The following is a 21,917-nucleotide window of genomic DNA, read 5'->3' on the forward strand; positions in this document are numbered from 1 at the left end:
GGAGGTGAATGCTAGACCAAATCAAATTTGGGCTCCAATACCATGATTTTACCTATGACGTGGGATCCTTTATGTAACTCTTTTTCCTCCATCTTCCTGCAAATACAGTGTAATTTGTGCACTGTAAATTGGCTGACATATTCCACTGTAGAAGTGGCTGTATTTTCAGCAACAACTGAAGTGTTTACCATTTATATGTTATAGCTCCAGAAATATTTTTCAGCATATAAGAAGTATTATTATAACATCTTTTTCTCACTGTTAGCAGCCTCAGTGTCCTGTATATTTACAACGTCACTTGCAGTGATACTGTGTATGCACTAACTCACAAACATGTCAATCAGTCCATCTGAAGGTATTTTCAATACAAACATCTTCATTTGGATCCCCTGGACTGAGCCTATTGGAATCAGAACCCAACAGATGCACTTCTTGGGAATACTTCTCAGTTTGGTTTCACTGGAACTGAATCCACGCACTCCAAAATTAGTTCATAATGCAGAACAAAAACACAGGAAATGGAGATGGTCAGGAGATGTGAGATTTCTCACATGAAAGGAGACACATCGTAAGTATTCCTGACAGGACTGCTGCACTGGGGTTTCTGATATTCACATTTACCTTACTTCTGTAGGGATTACAAACACAGTATAGAGATGAGGCATAAAGGACTGACACAAAACTACTTTTGCTGTTTTCATATTGATATATAAACTCCTACCTTTATGCACATCTCCTGAAGGACTGTACTTGTATGAACTATAACGTGAAGATACAAGAATTCATTATGTATCATTTGAAAATACACTGATTCAGATGACTGTCGGTAAGCTGACTCAATAATAAAAAACTTGGGCTTGTGTTGATTTATTATTATTTATTATTTATTATTTCATTATTCTTCCTGGTAGAAGGAATTTTTCTTGGAAGCATTGCTACAGTTCCATGGTATTTGTGTCACTGCATAATACACTGCATAAGTTGTGTAACATCAGCATATACTGGCAAAGTACCATCACACCATGAGGATTCAGGCAGCAATGCTCCCACGTAGCACTGTCATAAAGAGTTACAGGCAAAACCAGAATATTCCTTTAGGCCTGGTTTACTTTACTACACGTATCTTGTCTTGTGTTATCACAGGTTTGTTTGCTAACAGACAGAAATGATAAATGTCAGCTTCTGATGCCTGGCCCTTCTGCTGCAAGCATACACCTTCCTGATTGATGTCAATCCTCAACAAGCACACATGCCAGGGAAACATTCTGCCAGTGAAACCACATCTGCAGTGGTCTTCCCTGAACTCCTGTTCCCCAGGTAATGTGCCTGCTGCCAATACAATTTTTTCACAGTGTGGATGCATGGCCTTGGTAAAACCAACCAAGTATCTTGTGACACAGAAACATCAGTAGCTACAAGGCAAGAAATGATTTCTTTGAGATGATGTTAGACTCAGTGAGCTTACCTTTCAACTAAAGTAATTTTATAACCAAGTTAGAAGAAATGTTTTGGGATTTTGTTGTTGTTTTTAAGCGAGAAATATCAGAGAGCCCGGTTTTAACAACACTTACATAAATGAATTGATCAATCAATCAAAATCCTCTCAAATCTAGGTTCAGCCACACCATTTTTTAAGGCTGTGACACCCACCAGTGCCTCTTCAATTCAAGCTGGTACAATGAGCTATGATTCCCATTGTTGGTGCTGATTTGTGTCTGCATTCAAGTGTACAATGCTATCATTGTGGGGAAAAGGAATGAAGTCAGATTTTTTGTCGAATGTACCAGTTTGCAGGAAACAAAACAACCAGCACACTAATGCTTAGGTGCTCTTCTTGGCTTGGCAAAAGATTCAGACTTCCACATCAAACTACATTTCTGAGGTACCAGGACTAAATACAGTGTCCTAAAAGGAGTTTTTTGCAAGCACCATTCTGCACAATAGTTCTCCTGAGAGGAAAACACTACAAATGTCCATATCCATAACACATTTTGAATTAAAATAGTAATAATAATAAATGAAATTAATAAGAACCAATGGAATACTCAGAAAAAGAAGTAAGAATTGTATGCTTTCAAAACTAAGTAATCAATGCCAGTTCCCATTTCTGCCAGCTGTCTCCTTCCCCCTTGGCCAGCATGGTGATATACCACTCCTTGCCCATGGCACCACTCTTGCTTCTACAAAGCAGCCCTGCCAATCCTTGCACACTGAGCCTGACAGTCCCATCACTGACAGCCCCCACTGCCACCCCACAGCTTGGTTTGCACCTCACATGCTCACAGTGACACAGCTACCTTTTTGCATGCACCACAGAGCAGGCACCCACCTGGCACATCCTCCCTTACAGAGAAAGCTGCTGGGCACAAAATACTGCTGGGCACAGTCCTGGATCTGCTGTGAAGCTGGGGACAGAGCTGCCTGAAACACCATGAAAGAACACATGGAAAACAGCTCTGTTTGTTTTCAGCTCCAACAGCACATCTCGTTCTCATCACTCATCATGCATTGCCTGCAGCCACTGTACAGCCTAGGTCCCACCGTCCAGAAAATACACTTGTGTTTTTATCTTAACATACCTGGTAGTTCCCATTCTGGTCCTTTTCTTAATCAGGAGAGAATTTATATTGGTTCCTGTAGAAGAATAGCAAAATGGACAGCAAAAGCTGTCAAAGACAAAATAAAATATTTTAGGTTTCAGGCAAATCTAGTTTGTGCTTGCTCTCTGGGGCAGAGCTCATGGCCCCACTGGCCCTTGTGCTGGTATTTTAGCTACCTGACAACTGTTGTGCTTGATGTTTCCTGCTGCAGAACCCTTGCCAAAAATCCCAGCCTGTTTCTGACTAAAGAAGTCCCAACGTAGGCATAATGATAGCAAAAGAAATGCAAGTTTCAGGTCTCCAGTGCTTTCAAATGTAGCTCATTATGTTTCCACCCAAACCACATTTTTGGCAACGAGGACTTAGGGGAACAATGAATACTTACACAGTGGTTAACAGGTATGCCTTCTGGTGAAAACTGGTACTGATTTCAGTTAAACACTTTTTGCCTACTGTGTAGTAGATCACATGTTGGTGACAAAGATGCGTTCCAGATATCTTATGTGATACATTCAAAGAATTTCCTTGAAAGAAATTTATTTTGTTCTGCTTCACACCCTATTGGTAAGAATTCAGAAGAGAGCTAGGTGAATTCAGTTTGTTTGTGGCACATTTCACACTGACATAATCTGAAAGCTGTAGGTACAACTGGCCAGCCACAGCAGGTTCAGTATGCTCAGTGACACCCAGGATAACTTTAGTTAGGATTTTCCACGACAGAGTGGACTAATAGTCCACAGAATTCATCGCTCCACACACTCTGATCACGAGGATCAGGTATTTTAGAAAAAATTGGCAGTAGACAGGCTGCCTGCAGGAAGCTCCTTTTTGTAATCTGATCTGCTAGAGGCTGCTTCATGTCCTGAAATTCTAGAGGCACAAATACAGTTACATTTGTGCTATTTATAAAAAGACAGAGGTGAAACACCTAATATGCACTTGTACAGATATGAAACACCCCTCTGGTGTTTCACTACCCAAACCCAAGGAAGTGAATAATGGTAACAGCAGATAAATAATGAAAAATCAATTATGTTTTAAAAAGCCCTTTAATTTTAATAGTCCACGATGATATTAATAATAAAGACATTTTTAAAGCATTTACCTTGACATCTACCCTCACTATGCCTTAGTAATTTAAGCATGTGGCTGTGATTAGGTAGAGCTCTAGCAGAAGAAGAAAGGGTATCATTTATATTCACGTTTCTTAGTATTTGCAGTTCTGCTTCCCTGTTTTGAGGCATTTCTGCAGAGACTTTTCTGTGTGGAGCATACCTCATCTTTTATGAGTTGTCACCCACTCAAAACAATTAGAGAAAGAAACTGCTTTTTGATTGTTCCCTGTTGCAAATGCTTGTGTGATGAAGGTACTACTGAAATAAATCAAAGCTTTATGATTTTCTTGATCATTATTTCCAATTGTTTACACTTAACCTACTTTGAACTAGTTGGTATTTTAATATAGAATGAAAAGACAATTCCAACTAGTAAGGCAGAAATCAGCTCTTTATAATTCTCATTTCAAATCAATAAAAGGCAGCAAGCGCAACAAAAGGAGCTGAATGAGTCCTTGACGATGGGTCATGAATCCCTTTACTCACTGAAATGCAATTCAAAGTAATGGTGACACTTCTGTCACTTATTCTCATATAAAATGAGCTGATGGTATTCTTAGTGCAATCAAAATCACAGTTTTACAGCTGCTGTTACCTTGCAGACAGCCTGAGCAACATTACTAGCCACACAGTGAATATAGGTATACAGTTTCTTAAAACACGCAAGGGCATAAGGTCAGCCCACTCTGACATGCCTGAAGTGCATCTAACAGCCTGCATTTATCACTAGTGCAAGCTGAGCATAACCACAGCTAGATGAAGTGGTTGAACACTGGCCTCTTCCTTTTGGACAGGTGCATTCTGAACAGTGCCCTGGCAAATTTACAAGTGATTCGTGTTACAAGACTCCACAGTTCCACGCATTCTGCACTTACACTCTACATCTGGCTTTGAAGAATATCACACTGGATTCTTCATAAGCCCTTGCTTACCTGCAGGCAGCATTCCCATCACAGGAGGATGAGCTGTGCACGAGGAGCTGCCTGCTGAGAGGCCCCTGGCACCCAGCGGTTAAGGCAGGCGGTGCAGCAGACAGCGAATGAGTTGGGTTTAGACAGGGCAAAAGTGGAAAGAAAGCAAGAAACAGTTAAGCAGAGATTATAGGTTATGTCACTGCGACCTTGGTTTAACCTGCAGCTGACTACAACGGGCTGTGTTGCAGCAAGACTTTGTAATGAATACAGAGAATTACACTGATGAAATGTTTCTACAGTCAGTTTGTTGATACTGGCATCACAGCATGCTCAGAGTTGGTCCTTGATGTTTTACTTAGTTTTGAAGCCTAAACTGGCCAAGGATGATGAGGATGGCCTGGGGCCATCTACACAGAAACTGTGCTCCCACTACTAATGTTTCCCAGTAATAGATCCTCCTATTTGCCTGCTGAGGTTAAGAGCCTCTTTGGAAGAAACAAACTAGGCAACAGAAAAATGCATGTTTGAGGCTTGCTATTTTACATACCAGTCTCAAAGCCCTTTATGACAGCTGCTGTCAGTCACAGTTAAACAATGAGCTTCAGTAGGTTTGAGCTTTTCTCTTTCTATATTCTGCTCCATATCATTACTTGCACGGTGTGGCAGGGACCTTCAGTGATGACAAGGAAGAGACTGGGAGCCCAGACTGCTGCTGTCCACTGCTTCATGGCATACCTCAGCACAGTCAAGTCATGCTGAGGGACACAAAGAGGATAACACACTTAAAAGGAGAGTAGAGAGGGAGAAAAGTCTCCTTCCATGGATTTTAAACTTTATGTTTACCCTTTGCCAGTTCTGTGGTTTGTTTGCTTTTTTGCTTTTTTTATAAGAGATTAAAAGTCTCGCTTTTGTCCCTGGTGTTTTGTTCCTTCTGTCTTGCCTATACTAACTCAGCCACAGTGTCAGAGTTGCAAACACCTTGGGAAAAAAACGTTTCAAAGCATGCTTTAATTAGCTTTAAAGAAAAGAAAAGAAAAAAAGAAAAAGCAGTCGCAGCTCCATTGATTTGAGATACATCGCATTAAATTTTCTCCCTGGAGTTTGTGAGGATTAGTAAATGGTAGTTAAGTTTGCACGAGATTTTGGATAGAGAAACTTGTAAAAGCTTGATATTACATTTAGGCCAAATTATTTCTACTGGAAAGTATTCAGCTTCCATTAGCCCCTTAGATGAAAGACTAATATTCTGTGCCTTCTTCACAATGGCGTTAAGCTGCTCGGTTTGCAGTTTTAATACAGACAAGTGTCTGCAGACGTGCATAGCACATGGATAGTATCTGTTAGCACAGAGCTTCACAGATCGCATCTGTCAGCGGTGGTTTTGCCCACTAATTAGCAGTCCCATCTGAAGGGTCTCAAGTATCAGTAACTCAAACTGGAAAGGCACTAGCTGCTTCAGCTGAGAGCCCAGGGAAAAAGGAATACTGTCGTCTGAAAGACAATGGAGAACAGACATTTGAAAGTACAAATCTGAGTACTAACTCTGTGGTTTGGGTCTATTCCTAAACAATAAAATCAGAACCCTACCAGTATGACAGCTATCTAGTAAGAAGGGATGGGAGAAATGTCACACTGGTGTGGCAGGAATGGCCCTAACTGTATGCTGCTTGTACCTCTTGTAGGCACTGCAACAAATGACAGATTCTGACAGTGCACAGGGCACAATGCCATGCAGCCAGGCCAATACTGCTAGTGCCAACAAATGGTCCTACACTACTACTACTCTCACAAAGTCAGCTGGTTTCACCAACACGAAGAAATGTTGCAAATTTTAAGCGGAAAAGAGGCTAACATTGGTAAGCCCTTAAAGTAAGGATTATCTGTCAGATGCAGTGATGAACATAGATTTTCTCCTGAGTCATGCAGACCAATCAATGTCTCTGAACTGTATTAAGCTACATGTCAAAATGCTAAATACAAGATCCTTGTGTTCATGCCTGCAAAGGCTTTTGAATCAATGCACATTCAAAGGTTGATGTCAAGTAATCTTATTTGTGTAACTTTTCAATACTTTTAACTGTTTTGTTTCAAAAAGACTACCAGACTTACTGCTTGCCTAATGCTTTCTGTCTATAAACCTCAAAAATCTTCACTGAAGTAGACACAAGCAACTTTGTTTATCTATCACCTAAGGACCAAGCTAAGGACTTTCACAGACAAGCTGTAACAAATCTTGCTGTACTGCCCTGAGAAGTTACACCTCCAAATCTCTCTCCCTCTACAGCATATATGTATTTCTGCTGCAGGATTGCCAGCAGGGAAGGTATGCCTTAATTCTCAAACGCCCCTGTGGCAATATCTCCAGTCTAGAACCATGAAACATCCTGAGTTGGAAGGGACCCACAAGGATCAATTTCAACTCCTGGCTCCATGCAGGTGAATCTAGTAATCAAACACTATGTCTGAGAGAGCTGCCCAAAAACTTTTTACAGCATGCCTGGTGCCTTGACTACTGCCCTGGAGAGCACATTCCAGCCCCTTCCCACTCAGGATACTCTATGACCCTATGACTCCTGGCTTGTGGTGCTCTCAGTAAGGATGAATCCTTCTGCCTATTCAGAGACTCGTTGGTATCTATCCATAGCTACCTTGTGTCTGGCACCTGCATTTGAAAAGCACGTGAAGACCAGAAGGAGGTACCAGCAGCATCGGAACCATGTACCACCTAGAAACAAGTCGTGATGATCTTCAGGTTTCTCTTTACTTTTGAGACTGGGTTGGCACATAGACTTCCATACAGCTTCCACTAAATATTCAGGTTCCTACACATCTTAACCAACAAAATACTTTTCTTTAAATGCAGCTGGATCTACATCAAGAGTTTTGCTACTAAACCAGTTAGAAGCCACAGTGTCTGCTTAAATAGACAGCATTTTTATGCTGGCAGAGTTTCACATATCAAGCTGGTTCAATCTTCCTGGTTGAGAATGCTAGTGGGGTTTCCTCTGAGTTTGTTACTGATTTTATGACTCAAAAGTCCTTAGGAATCTACACTTCTGATAGAAGACAGAGCCATTTGGCAGCTTAATAAAGGATCACTCACATCAACTGACAATTAAAGCAACATGTGCTTTTCATTGTTTATTTTTGTTCTCCATCAATTTTGCAAGCATTTATCATCCATCATTGCCTTAATTGATACTGGAAGTTTCAGAATGTTCTTGTTGGCAAAGTTCTGCCATCAAGAATGCTAGCTAGAAATATGAGGGGGAAAAAAAAGTCCTTGCAGTCAGTCCACAGGCAGGAAACTGATGGGTAGAAAAAATGCTTCTGCCTCGGGCAATCTGCACCTCCCCTCTGCCAACATGCCTAAAATAACACAGGTTCCACAATCTGGGCATTAAAGTCCTGGATTTTAGCCTTTTGTGCCTGCTTCTGTATTGTAATCTCTCTCCACCCTTAGGCACAAAAGCTAAAGAGGACTGACGAGTCTCTGGTGACTGATGTTTGTGCAGTAGGTTAGGTGGACTAAATAGACACACCATGTCTTCGGGAAAGCTCATTTTAACTGGAGCAAAAGGTCTGAGGAGAAGAATGTGAAAGCTAGAGTTGTACTAGAAAATTAAATATGCCGCTAGTAAATCAAGCATATTCTAGATTGTTTTATGGTGCAAAGACCAACTTTGAGATGAGACTCATGAGACTTTGCATCAGCTGTTCAGCCCTCTGCCTGGGTGGCTGCATGCACACCGTTCATCTAGTTGCTCCCTAGTCCGTGCCAGTTCCTAACCTATACCTGGAGCTACTTGGGATAATGATAATTGGTACAAGGGGAAACTGCACTGAGAACAGCACTAGCAAATCAACAGTGAAGGCCTCAGGAATGTTCTCTGCCACTGTTCAGTTTGCTAGCACAGGTGTAACCAGACACCCAGGGGGGACGGTAACACACCTAAGCATGATTCCCAATAATAACAGGAGTATAGACTTCTGTCCTAGCTCTGGCATGGAAAGACTGACACACTCATCAATATGTAAGATAGCATAAACGGCAGTTCAGAAAGTTGGAGACTTTTCAGGAAAGTCCTGTTTGGAGAACATGACTACAAGCACTAGTAAACTCAAGTATGCATGTGTGCTCTGTGAAGATTTCTTTCCTATTTTTTGTTCATTTGTTGCTAAGAGAACACTTCTTAAAAATAAAAATAAAAAAAAAATACAGAAGTAACTAGGGAATAGAAGTCTTCTCAGTTTATCTCACTCACTCTATAAACCAGAATTACCTACTGTGGAGCTGTTTTTAGTCAGAGCAGAACAACTTCACTTTTCCTTGCAGCAGGGAAATTGCCCACACCCAGAAGGGTGCGGTTAGACTGTACAGCCCTGCCCTGCTGCAAAAAGCCCATAAAGAAGAGACCATTGTTTTGCAACAGATGCTCCAATAAATACAAGCTACAACTGCAAGGAGAAGTCTAATGGTTCCTCCCATCAGAACCTTAATATTCCAAGGGATTTCTCTCTGAGGGGGAACAGCCAAAGTGAGCTAGAACTGAAACATCTTTTCCCATAGTGCAAAAGGTTACAGTTCTCAAACCAAGAACCGTAAGGAAGCCAAATTTATTTCTTTTCTTTCTAACTTCTTAAGAAAAAGAGAAAAAAGGAAGGAAAAAAAACCAACAAAACTGGCTGTTGGAAAGGTTTTTGCCAAGTTATATGCTTGCTTTTTTATGTCTATATTTTTACCTTGAATATATTTAGAACAGAAAGACCAACTTACTGACTTTTTCCTCACAACACGTTCCCTGTCAGCTACATCTATTTTGGACACTTACTGTAGTTGATGGGCTACAACAAAGATGACATTTTTGCAAAATGTTTATCTGTCATCGGAGTTATATAAGCTCTGTCTAAAAACATAAAGCATACTTTACACTGGCTTACTGAAATTCTTCCATTCAGCTTTCCATCCCTTTATTTTTGTCTTGTGGTTTCATGGAATTCAATTTGTCACCATAGCTGACTTCTGTAGAAGAGAAATACTTTGGATCTGAAATGCACTAACACACTCAGTTCTTCCAGGACTTCTCTCAATCTTTCTTTCCACCCACCCCATCCTTTTTTTTTTTTTTTTTTTAAACAAAGACAGCAAATAAATGCAATCTGGTGTCAGTCTCTCTCCATTAAAGCAAACAAACAAACAAACAAACAAAAAACCAGCACACAGGCAACTTCTCCCCCAATGTTTTCTAGGTATGAAGAATTTTAAACACCTCAAGAGTCCAGCAGAGACAGTTGTAGATGCATCTGATAATAAGGCAATTGAATATGGCTGTTTCTTGACACATGTCATTATCCATGCCACTCTTACAACTGCATGGATTTGAGAGGACATAGAGACCTCTCTCATGACCAAGACACCTGCTAGCCAGGTAGTAGGAGATCAATAAAAAAACAAGGACAATTTGCTATTTTAAGTGAACAGGCAAGTGAATAACTGTTCTCCTACTCCAAGCCCCAGGAGATCTTCAGTCCTCACCAGAAACCTCTCACCTACCCCTCAGAACTCACAGAATCACAGAACTGTAGGGGTTGGAAGGGACCTCCAGAGATGATTGAGTCCAACCCCCCTGCCAAAGCAGCTCCCTAGCCCAGGTTGCACAGGTAGGCATCCAGGCAGGTCTTGAACATTTCCAGAGAAGGAGAGTCCACCACCTCTCGGTGCAGCTGTGCCAGCGCTCCGTCACTGCACTGTGAAGAAGTTCCCATGCACATTTGTGTGGAACTTCCTACGCATCAGTTTGTGGCCATTTCCCCTTGTCCTATCACCACACACTGCTGAGAAGAGTCCAGCCTCATCCCTTTGTCTCCTGCTCCTTAGATATATGTAGACATGGATCAGATTCCCTCTCAGTCTTCCTTTTTCAAGGCTAAACGACCTAGGTCTCTCAGCCTTTCCTCATAAGGGAGGTGTTCCATGCCCTTTATTATCTTTGTAGCCCTCTGCTGGGCTCTTTCCAGGACATCCCTGTCTTTTTTGTACCAGGGAGCCCATAACTGGACTCAGTACTCCAGGTGAGGCCTCACCAGGACAGAGTAGATGGGGAGGAACACCTCCCTTGACCTGCTGGCCACGTTCTTTTTAACGCACCTCAGGATACATTAGCCTTCCTGGCCAACAGGGCACACTGCTGGCTCATGGCCAACCTGTCATCCACCAGGACACCTAGGTGGATGACTATCAGCACTTTAGAGTCTCACAGTCCGGAGATTGCTCACGTACCCAGCCCCCTGAACTGCTATTGTCCACACATTGTCTCATATAGACATATCTGCACTACTTCAGAGGACTATTTGTACGTATCCAGGTTGGTTCAACCAAGAGAGCTCCAAATCAGCCAGTACTATAGCAGTATCACCAAGGCCTGAGCACAAAGTAAATTTGCCCTATGCAGAAGGAGAATTTAGTTTTCAGACTCAGTGTCTGGACTAACAGCAGTTCAGCTCTTCAGAGCCAAGCCAATTCCTGAACAGTGCTGCACAGATACATCTGCAGGCTGAGAGCTCCCAGCTGGGTCCCTCTGGGTGATACACACATGAAATAATGGAAAAAAAGGGCTGTGAGTAGACTTAAGGTTATCCAATTCGCCTCATTCCTTTAACTGGATTTTTTTTCAGTGCCTCTGGTATGGCAGATAACTAAATTGGTGTTTCTCAAAGCTTTCTGATCACAAGAAAAGCCTTTCTTATGCAATGTGCTCTCACCCTTCACCCCCTACTGCATCAGGAAATTTGACTTCAGAGGTCTGGACCTTGAGGACAGCTACAGATGGTACCATAAGGAATAAAAACTTGAAAGGAAAACAGGACAAAAATTTACTCATCTTCAAATGAAACATGTTTACTAAGCATTACTGATGGCTTCTGACTATGTGTGCTACAAAAGGAGCGTTTTGATTTTGATATTAAAACAAAACTATCACTGTTTCCTCATAGCTAGAAGGCTTCCGCAGTGAGGAAATGACAACAATAGGAAGTGGACTGGAGAATGAATTCAACATGATGCCAGCTGTGTTTACTGGCAGGCAATATTTTTGTTCTGAATATGTGACTCACAAGTAAATATTCTCACTTGCCATATGCTTCTTCACAGCAACTTTCGTTACCCACTCCCTCTCCTCCTGGCCCCAGCCACACTTCGTATCTATTCCCTCATTTATCCGACAAAGTTACACTGTATAATTCATTCCTTAACCTAGGCATTGGTCGACCCTATTTTTATGTAATTGTAGAGTGATTGCTATACAAGAGCCATGCCAAAACCCAAAGACATGCCTCCTCACTTGGAGATGACATTCCAGAATGTTTAGCAGTCAGAAAAATTCTGCCTACCTCCGATAGCAGAAAATGCTAATTTTATGGGGTCCAGAAACAAAACATGCAGGCGAATTTTAATAGGACAAGTGCAATTTTCAGTGATACAATGTGTCCTTTACAATGTGTCCTCCTATGTTTCCTTTAGGCTTACATGCCCAGGGATTATAGTACAGGGCTGCCTTTTCATACCACTTTCATTCATAATGCCTCCATCTATTAATGTAGAGTTTTATGTTACACAAAAGTTACACTGCCTTCCTGTTACTCAGGTGACAAAAATGACCTACACTGGTTTGAGTGAAGGCTAAAGCAGAGTCAGGAAGACATGATTCCAGCTTCCTGGGTCTCAAACCCTGACCTCTAACCACTGTTCCATTTTCCTTTGGGATGCAATGTTTTAGTTTCATTAAAGACCTTTCATTTTGCAAACAAAAATCAGAATCCTGCCCTTCACTTTCTAATGTATTCCAGTGTGTAGTTCACAGACACCTCTGTATTTGTGTAGGTGAGAACTGATAGCTCAGTAGAAAAGAGACCATCGTCACATCTTTCATGTTCACCCTCTGGGGAAGGAATAGACCAAGTCACATTTCCTGTAGCCTGACCCTGTGTAGCTTGTTCTCCTATTCCAATCAGAGCACTGAGTTACATGGCACCATCACCTAGATAAACAATTGGCATCCACAGGATTTACTGCCCACTCAATCCTACCACCTAAATTCAGCAGCACATCAGCTCTCTCAGGAAGGCCTCTCCACACACAGCAAACCTTCAGCTTTCCATAATGTACTGCCTGCACTGGGTTAAACTTATTGGTAACATGCCGCTAGAGAAAGCAGCATAAATACATATTGCAGTTCTCTGAACTGATCAATCACACTAATTCCAAGAGGCCACAGATGGTAAACTCATACCCTCAAGTTTTTCCCCCTGAGCCTCATTTCCTGCTGCTTATGAAAAATAATAGAAAAAAAATTTCCTCTTTCTTTGGATTCTTCTGCCCTTGAAGGTTCCCCAACACAGAAAGTAAAACCAGTTCCTCTGCAAGAGGAAGCCCTTTTCCCTGTCAAACCTGGGGAGCCCAATGCAAATGACACCACATTTGCATTTCTTACTATGTATTATTCCACTTACAGGAGAATAATGCAAATAGAAGAGGTGATGGGAAAACCCATTGATTACACGGGTGTCCAGGTACCAGATGTGCTGTGAATTACACAAGATAAAGAAGAGACTATTCTTCCCACAGATGGAGGATTTGAATATCTTCCACAAAGTGTAAAACACACAGAGTTTACTGAGGTAATGATCCATATCACTGCGGCAATGCCACGATAAATCTTTTGCCTTCTGCTCTTGCTAGCTGAAAATAGCTTTATTTACTGCCAAACTCCACATCTCACATAGGGGTTTGCACTGACAGTAAGGAAGCGGTCACATCAGAGAAGGAGAACCAGGATGTTTAGGGCTTTTATCCCAGCTACCTCACTGCTCACACAGGCCATGCAGCTGAGGTGCTCATCTCAAGCCCAGCTCATGTGTCAGTCACACTGCACATCTTACCTTGTGCGTGCTGCAGAGCACAGCTCAACCCAACGCTCACAGGTGCCTAGGGGATGCAGGCAGCTCCTCTTGTCCCCGTGAGCTGAGGAGCACCAGGGCTCTGTAACACCACTGTCCCACAGCTGTCCCGTGGGGTTTCTCAGCACAGAGCAGGCACGGGGTGGGACGGGGTGTGAGGGCTGCTGCTGCCTCTCATCATCATCCCTGTGCATCTTTAGATGGCTTCAACTCCTGTGTCTGCTTTCACCCTTCAGTACAGTGAGAGCAACGATGAAAAAACAGCACAGGAGCTATTCCAGAAAGGGTGCTGTGGCTTTAGAGCTGGGCGAGCCTGTAGGTCCTCACGCAGGAGGGATGCTAAGTGCAAACTCTTACCCTGCACTTTAGCTTCAGCAATGCATAAATTTGCTCGTTTTAGGAGCACAGGGCTTAAGCACTTCAGAATTCAGCCCGTTTGCCCGCCTGTTGTGCCAAAACACGCAGGGAACTTGAGGAAAACAACTGAGCACTGAACTACAGCGCCCGGCGTGCCCCGCCGGCTCCGCCCCAACATGGCGCCCCTCCGCCCCAGCTGACGGCGCCAAGATGGCGGCGGCGAGCGAGGAGGACTTCGTGGCCCTGCAGAGCCTTCTGAAGGTGAGGGGCCGCCGGGGGGACGCGGTGCTCGGCCCTGCGAGGGTAGGGAGGGCTGCCTCCTCCCGGGCCGCGGCTCAGAGCTGCCCGCTTTGCCTCCCGCCAGGCGCCGTCGAAGGACGCCGTGCGGCAGCTGTGCCAGGAATGCTTCTCCTGCCCGCCCGCCCGCCTCGGCCCGCTGGCGCAGCGCGCCTGCCCCGCCATCGCCGCCAGCCCCGAGGAGGCCGCGCAGGTACGTGAGGGCGGGCGCGGCTGCCGGGCTCTGCAGCACGGGGAGCCCCGCCGTGCCGCTGCTGAGCCCTGCCCGCTCGTCTTCCCCGCAGCTGGTGGCCGCCCTGCACGGCCTCACCCGGCACGTCGTGTTCCGCGGCTTGACGAGGGCCGAGGACATCCTCGCTCTGTTTCCAGAAGACTTCCACCAAAACCTGAAAAACCTTTTAACCAAGATAATCTTAGAGAATATGTGAGTGCTCAGCGCCTGATGTTTGCTTTCTTTTTTTTTAATTTTTGCTTCCAAGTGTTGCTCTTTCTGTGTTTTGTTTCTTTCTTTTTCACAGCTCCGCTTGGAGAAATGAGGCACAAGCAAGCCAGAGTAAGTGTATAATTACATAACGTTCCTCAGATCAGCTGACAGCCACAGTAGTGCCTCCCAGCATGTCTCGTGGCAGCGTAGCACACACGTATCCCCATTTGCCTTAGAAGAAGCTGCATGATGGCAGTCCTGGAGCTTAGCAGGGGCCAAGAGGCTTTTATTCAGATTTGTGCTAAATCAATTCCAGTCATCAAGCAACCTCATTCCATGCTCAGTCCTTTGCTACATTGTAGACTCCCAGACTTCCGAACTTGAAGCACTCTTCCTTTCCCATTCAAGCCTCTAAGAGATGTCCATATTCAGCAACTGTGCAGCATTGGGGAATAGCTGTGCACATCCTGTGCATTCTTCCATGCACCTGAAAGTATGTGGCATACATTCAACTTTCTCCTCACTTTTCCAAAGCGATGTGTAACTTAGCAGTGCAACAAAAGCAACAAAGAGTTACATCCCAGTTAAGTGTTCCATACAGCTATACTACTTTGTTTTTTTTCCCTAGGATTTTATTTATTTTTTATTTGCAGCTGATGCCCAGATGCCTGCACAGATCTTCTCGGCCCTTCTCTTAGCCTGCAGAGAACATAATATCCAAGGAGTGAACAGTATGGCAAGGACTTGGCAAACAGCTGTCCCTCAAAAATCTTAATGGGGATTAACAGCAGAAAAATAGGGAGGGGAAAGAAACTACTGCATAATTCTAATAACAATAAGTACAGCCATGCTTATGCTAAACACCGTAGTGTTGCCAAGACACAGCGCTTTCTCCTGTATCCTTAACACTGTCATGCATTAGAGGAAATGAGCGCAAGCACAACGCACCAGCGTGATGTAATGGCTAGGTCTTCACAACCCAGAAGCAAGGCTGAGTGTGCAGCTCTTGGAGCCACTCAGGAGTTCTGCTCTGAGATGCATGTTTCTGTATTATGAGTACTTAGCCCTGTTGCTATGAGACTGTTTTCTAAGAAATTATGGATTCTTTTAGTGTTACATTCATGAAACATCCAACATACATTACACAGGGGCCAAAGCAGTGATTTAAAGACAACATTCCAACTGACTAGTCTATGATAATGTGAAAATGAGGATGCTTCTGTCTCTCTTAAGCCACCAGCAATCCATCTTTGCAAATTAACATACAGCACTAAACAGATGCATTTTATATTGCTGTGAATGTTGCCAAATGCTTGTCCCGACAGACTGTAAACTGAAATTAGTTCCAAAAGCAAAAGGCAAGGCAACCGATTCTGCACTGTCCCCCAGAGTTTTGCTGAAAGGAGAAGGAAGAAGAGCCATTCCCCACATAAATTTCTCCAAGCACCAGGAATCAGGAGGTAGGTCAGCAGTCAGACCAGATAAATGCCTGGGGAGGAGACTAGGCACCTTATGATAGGCAGAATCCAGACAAGCTCCAGTTATCCGTTGGACCAGCTCTTTGTAGAAGTTATCTTTGCTTCTTCATCCATTTCTGGTACTCTTAAATAGATATCAAACATGGTTATCAGCAGTTACTTGCTAAAGCTTTGCACAGGCACTCAAGCCTACTGAACACCTTAGCTGAGATTTTAAATTAGGTTGGAAGAATAAGCCACTGCCTCTCAACAAATGTTTTGCAGAGTTGGCCCTGTATTTCCTTCAGACTCCTTCCTGAGCTGACATACATTGGAGCAATGTTTCTTTATGCCTCTAGTAAACACTTGTTCTGATACAGTTCTGACAAAGCATCTATAAGCTGCAAAGCCTGTTTCAAACTGAAGGAGTTTGTCAGTGTTTCAAAGTTCTAACTAGAAGAAATTCTACACTGAGAATTTACTGTTCTTCTCAGAAAGAACACTGTGCTTCTGAACATAGGAAGCACAGCTAAGCTATTAAAAGAAAACTGAGTAGAAAAAGATGTGAGAGTTGTTCTTTCTTATAAATGGAACAGCTCCAAGTAGGAATGATAAGTGTGCTGTTAAACTGCACCTTACAACTTGCTTCCTTAATATATATTTTAAGCAAGAAATTTACCCTACGTTCATTTTTCAAATTCCTGGGTTTTGGTGGTAAATCAGGCATTATCTTTGAGCAGTCAGGGGTGCCCTATCCTTAGATCTGCTGTTGTAAATTGGTTAGGTGTAGGTAATTATGCTTTCCTCTGGTTTGCAGTTTGCAAGACAACACCTGCAAATCTGATTTGAAAATCAGCACCGTTTCCTTTTCTGAGTTAAAAGCATATTTTCTTTATGAAAGTAGGAAAGTTTTTGTTTGAATAAGGGGGAGGATAGCTATCTGCATGCCACCCACCTAAATACCTGTCACAGTTTCACTTGACTGTTCTTCAAATGTTCCTTGTAGTATCTGTTAGCAGCAGTTGAAAGCACTGTTGAAAAACAGTGTTTGTGGGGATCTGACTCTCAGTAAGCCTGTTGGTGCCAGGGATTTGTTGGGAGAACCTCAACCTCATCTTTTATGCCAGTTTGCATGATGCTTAGGGACACCTGAAGGCTTGCAGTGCAATAAGCTCCCTTAAGTATACACCATCACGAATGAATATCCTCTGCTCTTGTCTGCAAGAGACAGGTGCTCAACTTCCTCAGCAGGGCAGCCAAGTTGGACCTGTCACCTCCCATGGGAAGGCTGATGGGGTCTCCAGCCCCTGAACTACTGCTGTCAGTCCTGCATCAGACTGTTGAATGATTTCTCTTATGGTAGATGTGATTAGGATGAAACTAAAATGGTATCTTCAGTATTATTTACCACTTGGCAGGATGTGTGAAGACTGCAGTTTCCCATTCCTATCCTATACTGCAGGCTGCTTTGGTTCGCAGGTTGAGGAGCTTGAAATATCACCTTATAATCATACAGTATAAGAAGGTTCCAAAGCGCCTTCTTGCCAGTTACAGAACAGAGCAATAAGCACAGTAGGAACCATAGTAATTCATGCTGAAATAGCTGAGTCTTGCATGCAACAAGGTAGATATAAAGAGGTGAAGATACCTTACTGCTTCCCTTCTCTCACCTGCCTTGTGAGTTTAGCTATGCCTGTCTTGCACTGCACCATCTTTGTTTAGATGGAGAACCCTGTTTGTTCTTCCAGTGTCATGCAGAGGCCTTCATTGACTGGTTTATTACAACCTAAATAAAAATGACGTGAGGCCAGATAGTAGCACTAAGGTTGCACATTTTCACAGGGGCAGCAGGATTCTGTCTGTGGAGAATGCATACAGTGATAGTCACAGGTTCTTGGTCTGGTGTCATCATCACATGCTGTCAGGCCTAACTGATTCCTGTTTTTTGATCCCCCAGTCTCCCTGCCTCGGCTGGTCGACATGGACTGGAGGGTAGACATCAAGACATCTTCAGACACCATCAACAGAATGGCAGTCCCTACTTGCCTGTTACAGTTAAAGGTAATGTCAGCACCTGAACAGCATCAAAATAACAGTCCAACAGCTGACTTACCAGTGGCAGCACGAAACAGTTTGGACAAGCATCTAGTGCCACTATCAGGCTTTCTCAGAGATGATCTTTGAAATACCACAGAGCCTGGTAACGATGTCTTTGATGAAAGCCATCCCTTTGTTGTGAGATTTCTTTGCATGAGGATGACAGAAGGCAGCATATTTGTCCCTGGTTACTGTTGTTCTCTGTAGAAAGAAAGAAAAAAATCAAATAATTACAGAGAAGCCATTGGTTCAAAGTAACTCAGTAATGACTTGATAATTACGTTAGTGGGGAAGATGACTTCTGATTACTTACCTGCTTATATTCTTGTGGGGCAAAAGGAGGAAACAACAGTGCCTTCTACTGGGATAGAAGCACTATGGAGCAATAGAATAGGACAGGAGAATTGGCTCACCCCTTCTGATGACTGGTGAGAGCTCAAGAGCTCTACCCAGAGTGATCCTGCTCCCTTGGCTGCTAATACTTAAATGGAGGTGAGCAGAGCCAGAGACCACCCCTTCTGATCATCCATGTGCATTACTTGCACCTGAGCTCCCTGCCACACCTCCTCACCTGCTGCTCAACCATTGGTTCAGGCTGTGACCTGGCAATTCTGCTAAAATTCTACAGAATTCCTGATTCCCCAGATCAGTAAGAAGAGGATGGGTGAGCTTTAAAGGAGGAGGAAAAACCTAATGCCTGTGTTTGTGATGAGATTAAGTATCATGTTGGGTGTCTGCTAAGATGCTTCTGAATGGATGGAGCTGCCTGCCATTAGTCACTTCAGAATTTGCCCACTTGTGGCTGTACATGATTGTCAGTGTACACTCTGTCAATGGAAGTGCACTTCGCTGGTGGGGCACACAGTGAGGGAATGTGTTTAGGGCCTTCAGGTTGGAGCTGGATGCCAAGCTTAAAATGTTTTTCTTTATCCCTCTATCAAGCACCAACTTTCCTAGCGGCAGCAGAAAAACTTGTGAAAGGATTTTTCACGCACCTAACAGCTGCATTTCTGTTTTCAGATTCAGGAAGATGCTGCCTTATGTAGAAATAGTCCTGTTGTTTCTGCACTGACTGTGGAACTGAGTAAAGAAACCCTGGACACTATGTTAGAAGGTCTAGGAAGAATCCGGGACCAACTTTCTGCTGTTGCAAACAAATGAACGCCCAGTAATGTGAATTCCAGCAGCCAGGAAGGGAAGTATTCTGTGCCCACAGCTCTCCTAAGTTGCAGCTTACTATAACATGTTTTATGTATTAAACGAACAAAATTAAAAAGATTTATTTTTTCAGCTAATAAAGTAGCTTTTCAAAAGCTAACATTTAAACATTCCTTTGGCCTGGTGCCAAAAAGAGTTTTCATAATGTTGCTGTACAAAAACAGGTCTCTGTTTCAGAAAAGGGTTTAAGGGCTCAGAGCTTGGTTTAATCACAAGGGTCGTAATTGGAAATAGCAGATAGCACTTGCATCATTGGCTGCAGCTATCTCCCTGCCCAGAAATTAGGATTTAAAAGGCTCAAGCTGGTTAATGGGCTGCCTTCCAGCATTAGCAGACAAGGAGGGTACTTCTCCCTGTAACGTGTGTGTACGGAGGTGAATGCTAGATATAGCACTCTCTCCTTCTCAATGAAGCACAGCCGTGCTGCAGATTGTTATTGCAGGATAATGCTTTGAAATGGGGCAATTATGCTCCAACACATTCCCTTCTGATCAGCTTCACAGCACCATTTGCAAAATGACTCGTCTGAACATCTTCAGCAGCAAACAATTTCCTCCTTCTGTTTGAAAAGAAAAAAGGAGTTCATATAATTAATGTTTGCGTTTATTAGACTTTGGGCTTTGCTTTTGCTGTGGAAAATGCAGACTGGAAAAGTAAAGAATTGATGGTCTTTGTGCTGCCTTTCTATGGCAAATGGTGCCTACACTTCCCCAAAGTGTTCTGATGTTTGTATAAATCTTTATTTAATTAAAAAATGAATGGCTAATTGATTTTGTGAGTCCTTTTTTCTATAGAAAATATGTTGTTCTGGGTTACCTCAGCCTCTGTGATGGCACCTAGTTTCTAGCTTGGTATAATGAATGCTTGCTTTTGTTGCTGAAAAGCAATTCTTCATTTCTTGTTCAAATTGATTCATTTTAAATCACCCTCTCTTTATTTTAGTAACATTTCGGGGCACCTTTTTCACAGGCAGCAGCTCTGTGCGACTGTCTCAACTGTAAGCTGAGGACTCTGACCTAAAACTATAGATATGTGTGCTGTGTGCTGAATGTGTGGAGAAGTGCAGGAAATAAAGAAAATTCAGACTTGTGAGTTTGCATAAGGCACCAAAATGGAACACTGGATCCAAATACTTTATGGCACAGTCCCAACTTTCATAAAACAGAAAATATTGTCTCCCGTGTTTGCAAATGTGAAATCACTTGGGACGTGTACATGAGCTACAGAGCTTTGTTAATTAATTTTAGACATCTCTGTGCAGCCTGGAATACAGATGTAGGTAAAGCCTGTGCTTTTAAAAGATACTGTAGTAATGCAATTTGTGCAGCAAGCTGAGATGTATGACAAGTCACTTGCTAAAGTCCCTTAGAGTGAAGATGGTAACACTCGCATTATCATGATAAACTGGTAAATTTCATATTTAATTAGGAAATCAGAAGGGAGAAAATTCAGAAATCTGTTTCACAAGGTTCAAGCTATGGAAAATACCACTAACAGACTTCTTCAGTTTTGTTGCCTTCACAGCCTAGCCTTTAAAATCTCAAATATACTGTTTATTCTAGAAGGTAAGAACCACTCCAGGGATGAATAATGAGGTGAGATGAAACGTTCATAGTAGAGCTGAGGAAAAGCTTGATGTGAAAGTCAAAATGTTGTAAGGCCTAATTGTAATGAACTGATAGGTGCAGAGAGCTCTCATTACAAAACCATTAAGCAACTATAAAACAAAAAATCTTAGAACTGATGAGACTGTCCCAGTGTCAGAGCTGCCCTGTCTGCAGACAGCTAAATAGTGCTCATGGGGATTTAATAAAGGAGGCTGCCCACTGCATCAGAAGCATGCCACGCATCTGATGACTTCAAGTGGTATGTCTCAAGTCCTTCTGCATGGAGGTACACTAGCTGAAGAGCTAGGAGGCTATAAGAGAGATCGCCTTCAAATCTCTGCCTGAAGTGTTATGCATTTTTCTACTGGCTCTTATCACCTACGCCAGAAGAGCTGAGACTCAGCACTCAGAAAAAGATGTATAAAACAAGAGAGGCTGAGTAGAACTGTCATTACCCAACCAGCAAGAGTACTTCATTAAGCGTACTTAACATCTTGCTTACAGAGACTGCGACACAGAGAATAGTACGCCTGCTTTTGCAGACAGTCCTCATCTTTTTCATAAAGTGATTGCTCTCTTAAAATCAGTTTTTCATCCTTCGTCCACAAGTTGCTGCTATTTGGTAGATAAGCCTAAATGTATTCAGCATAACTTTACTACCAGATTGCTCCTGCACCAACTCTTTCCTCTTTAGCTTAGTTTTTCTCAGCTCACCCTTTTTCTCCCCTCACGTTCACAGACAGCAGTGAAATTGCCTTCCACTTACAACAGTTCAGCAGAGTAAGCTCTATTTCTTTCAGCGCTGCGGTGGCCATTCCTCACATACAGTTTGCAACTCCCTTGAACAGAGGTCACCACGGTTGTTCACTCTGGAGA

At 42.9% G+C, this 21,917-nt stretch overlaps 2 protein-coding genes across 2 annotated transcripts in view; one reads left to right on the forward strand and one right to left on the reverse strand.

The window, feature by feature from the left end:
* Window positions 1–21,917, reverse strand: part of LDLRAD3 (low density lipoprotein receptor class A domain containing 3) — a 282,869-nt gene that overhangs the window by 124,794 nt on the left and 136,158 nt on the right. The gene's annotated exons all lie outside the window — the stretch shown is intronic.
* COMMD9 (COMM domain containing 9) lies at window positions 14,126–20,204 on the forward strand. The gene is made up of 6 exons (XM_065754999.1): window positions 14,126–14,202; window positions 14,306–14,431; window positions 14,523–14,662; window positions 14,757–14,791; window positions 18,077–18,180; window positions 19,237–20,204. Exons 1-6 carry the CDS (start codon window positions 14,152–14,154, stop codon window positions 19,375–19,377), a joined length of 597 nt encoding a protein of 198 aa, XP_065611071.1. The 5' UTR covers window positions 14,126–14,151; the 3' UTR covers window positions 19,378–20,204.

The sequence above is a fragment of the Cyrtonyx montezumae genome, unplaced genomic scaffold (genome assembly GCF_038088225.1).
Source record: "Cyrtonyx montezumae isolate F1298 unplaced genomic scaffold, pur_monq_1.0 scaffold_10, whole genome shotgun sequence".
NCBI classification, from domain to species: domain Eukaryota; kingdom Metazoa; phylum Chordata; class Aves; order Galliformes; family Odontophoridae; genus Cyrtonyx; species Cyrtonyx montezumae.

What these genes read in the sequence shown, in the direction of transcription:
- COMMD9 (XM_065754999.1), top strand. Translation starts at nt 14,152, where the DNA reads ATGGCGGCGGCGAGCGAGGAGGACTTCGTGGCCCTGCAGAGCCTTCTG. An exon ending in CCCTGCAGAGCCTTCTGAAG is followed by an intron (nt 14,203 to 14,305) that starts GTGAGGGGCCGC and finishes GCCTCCCGCCAG; the next exon opens with GCGCCGTCGAAGGACGCCGT. An exon ending in TGAGGCACAAGCAAGCCAGA is followed by an intron (nt 14,792 to 18,076) that starts GTAAGTGTATAA and finishes TTGATCCCCCAG; the next exon opens with TCTCCCTGCCTCGGCTGGTC.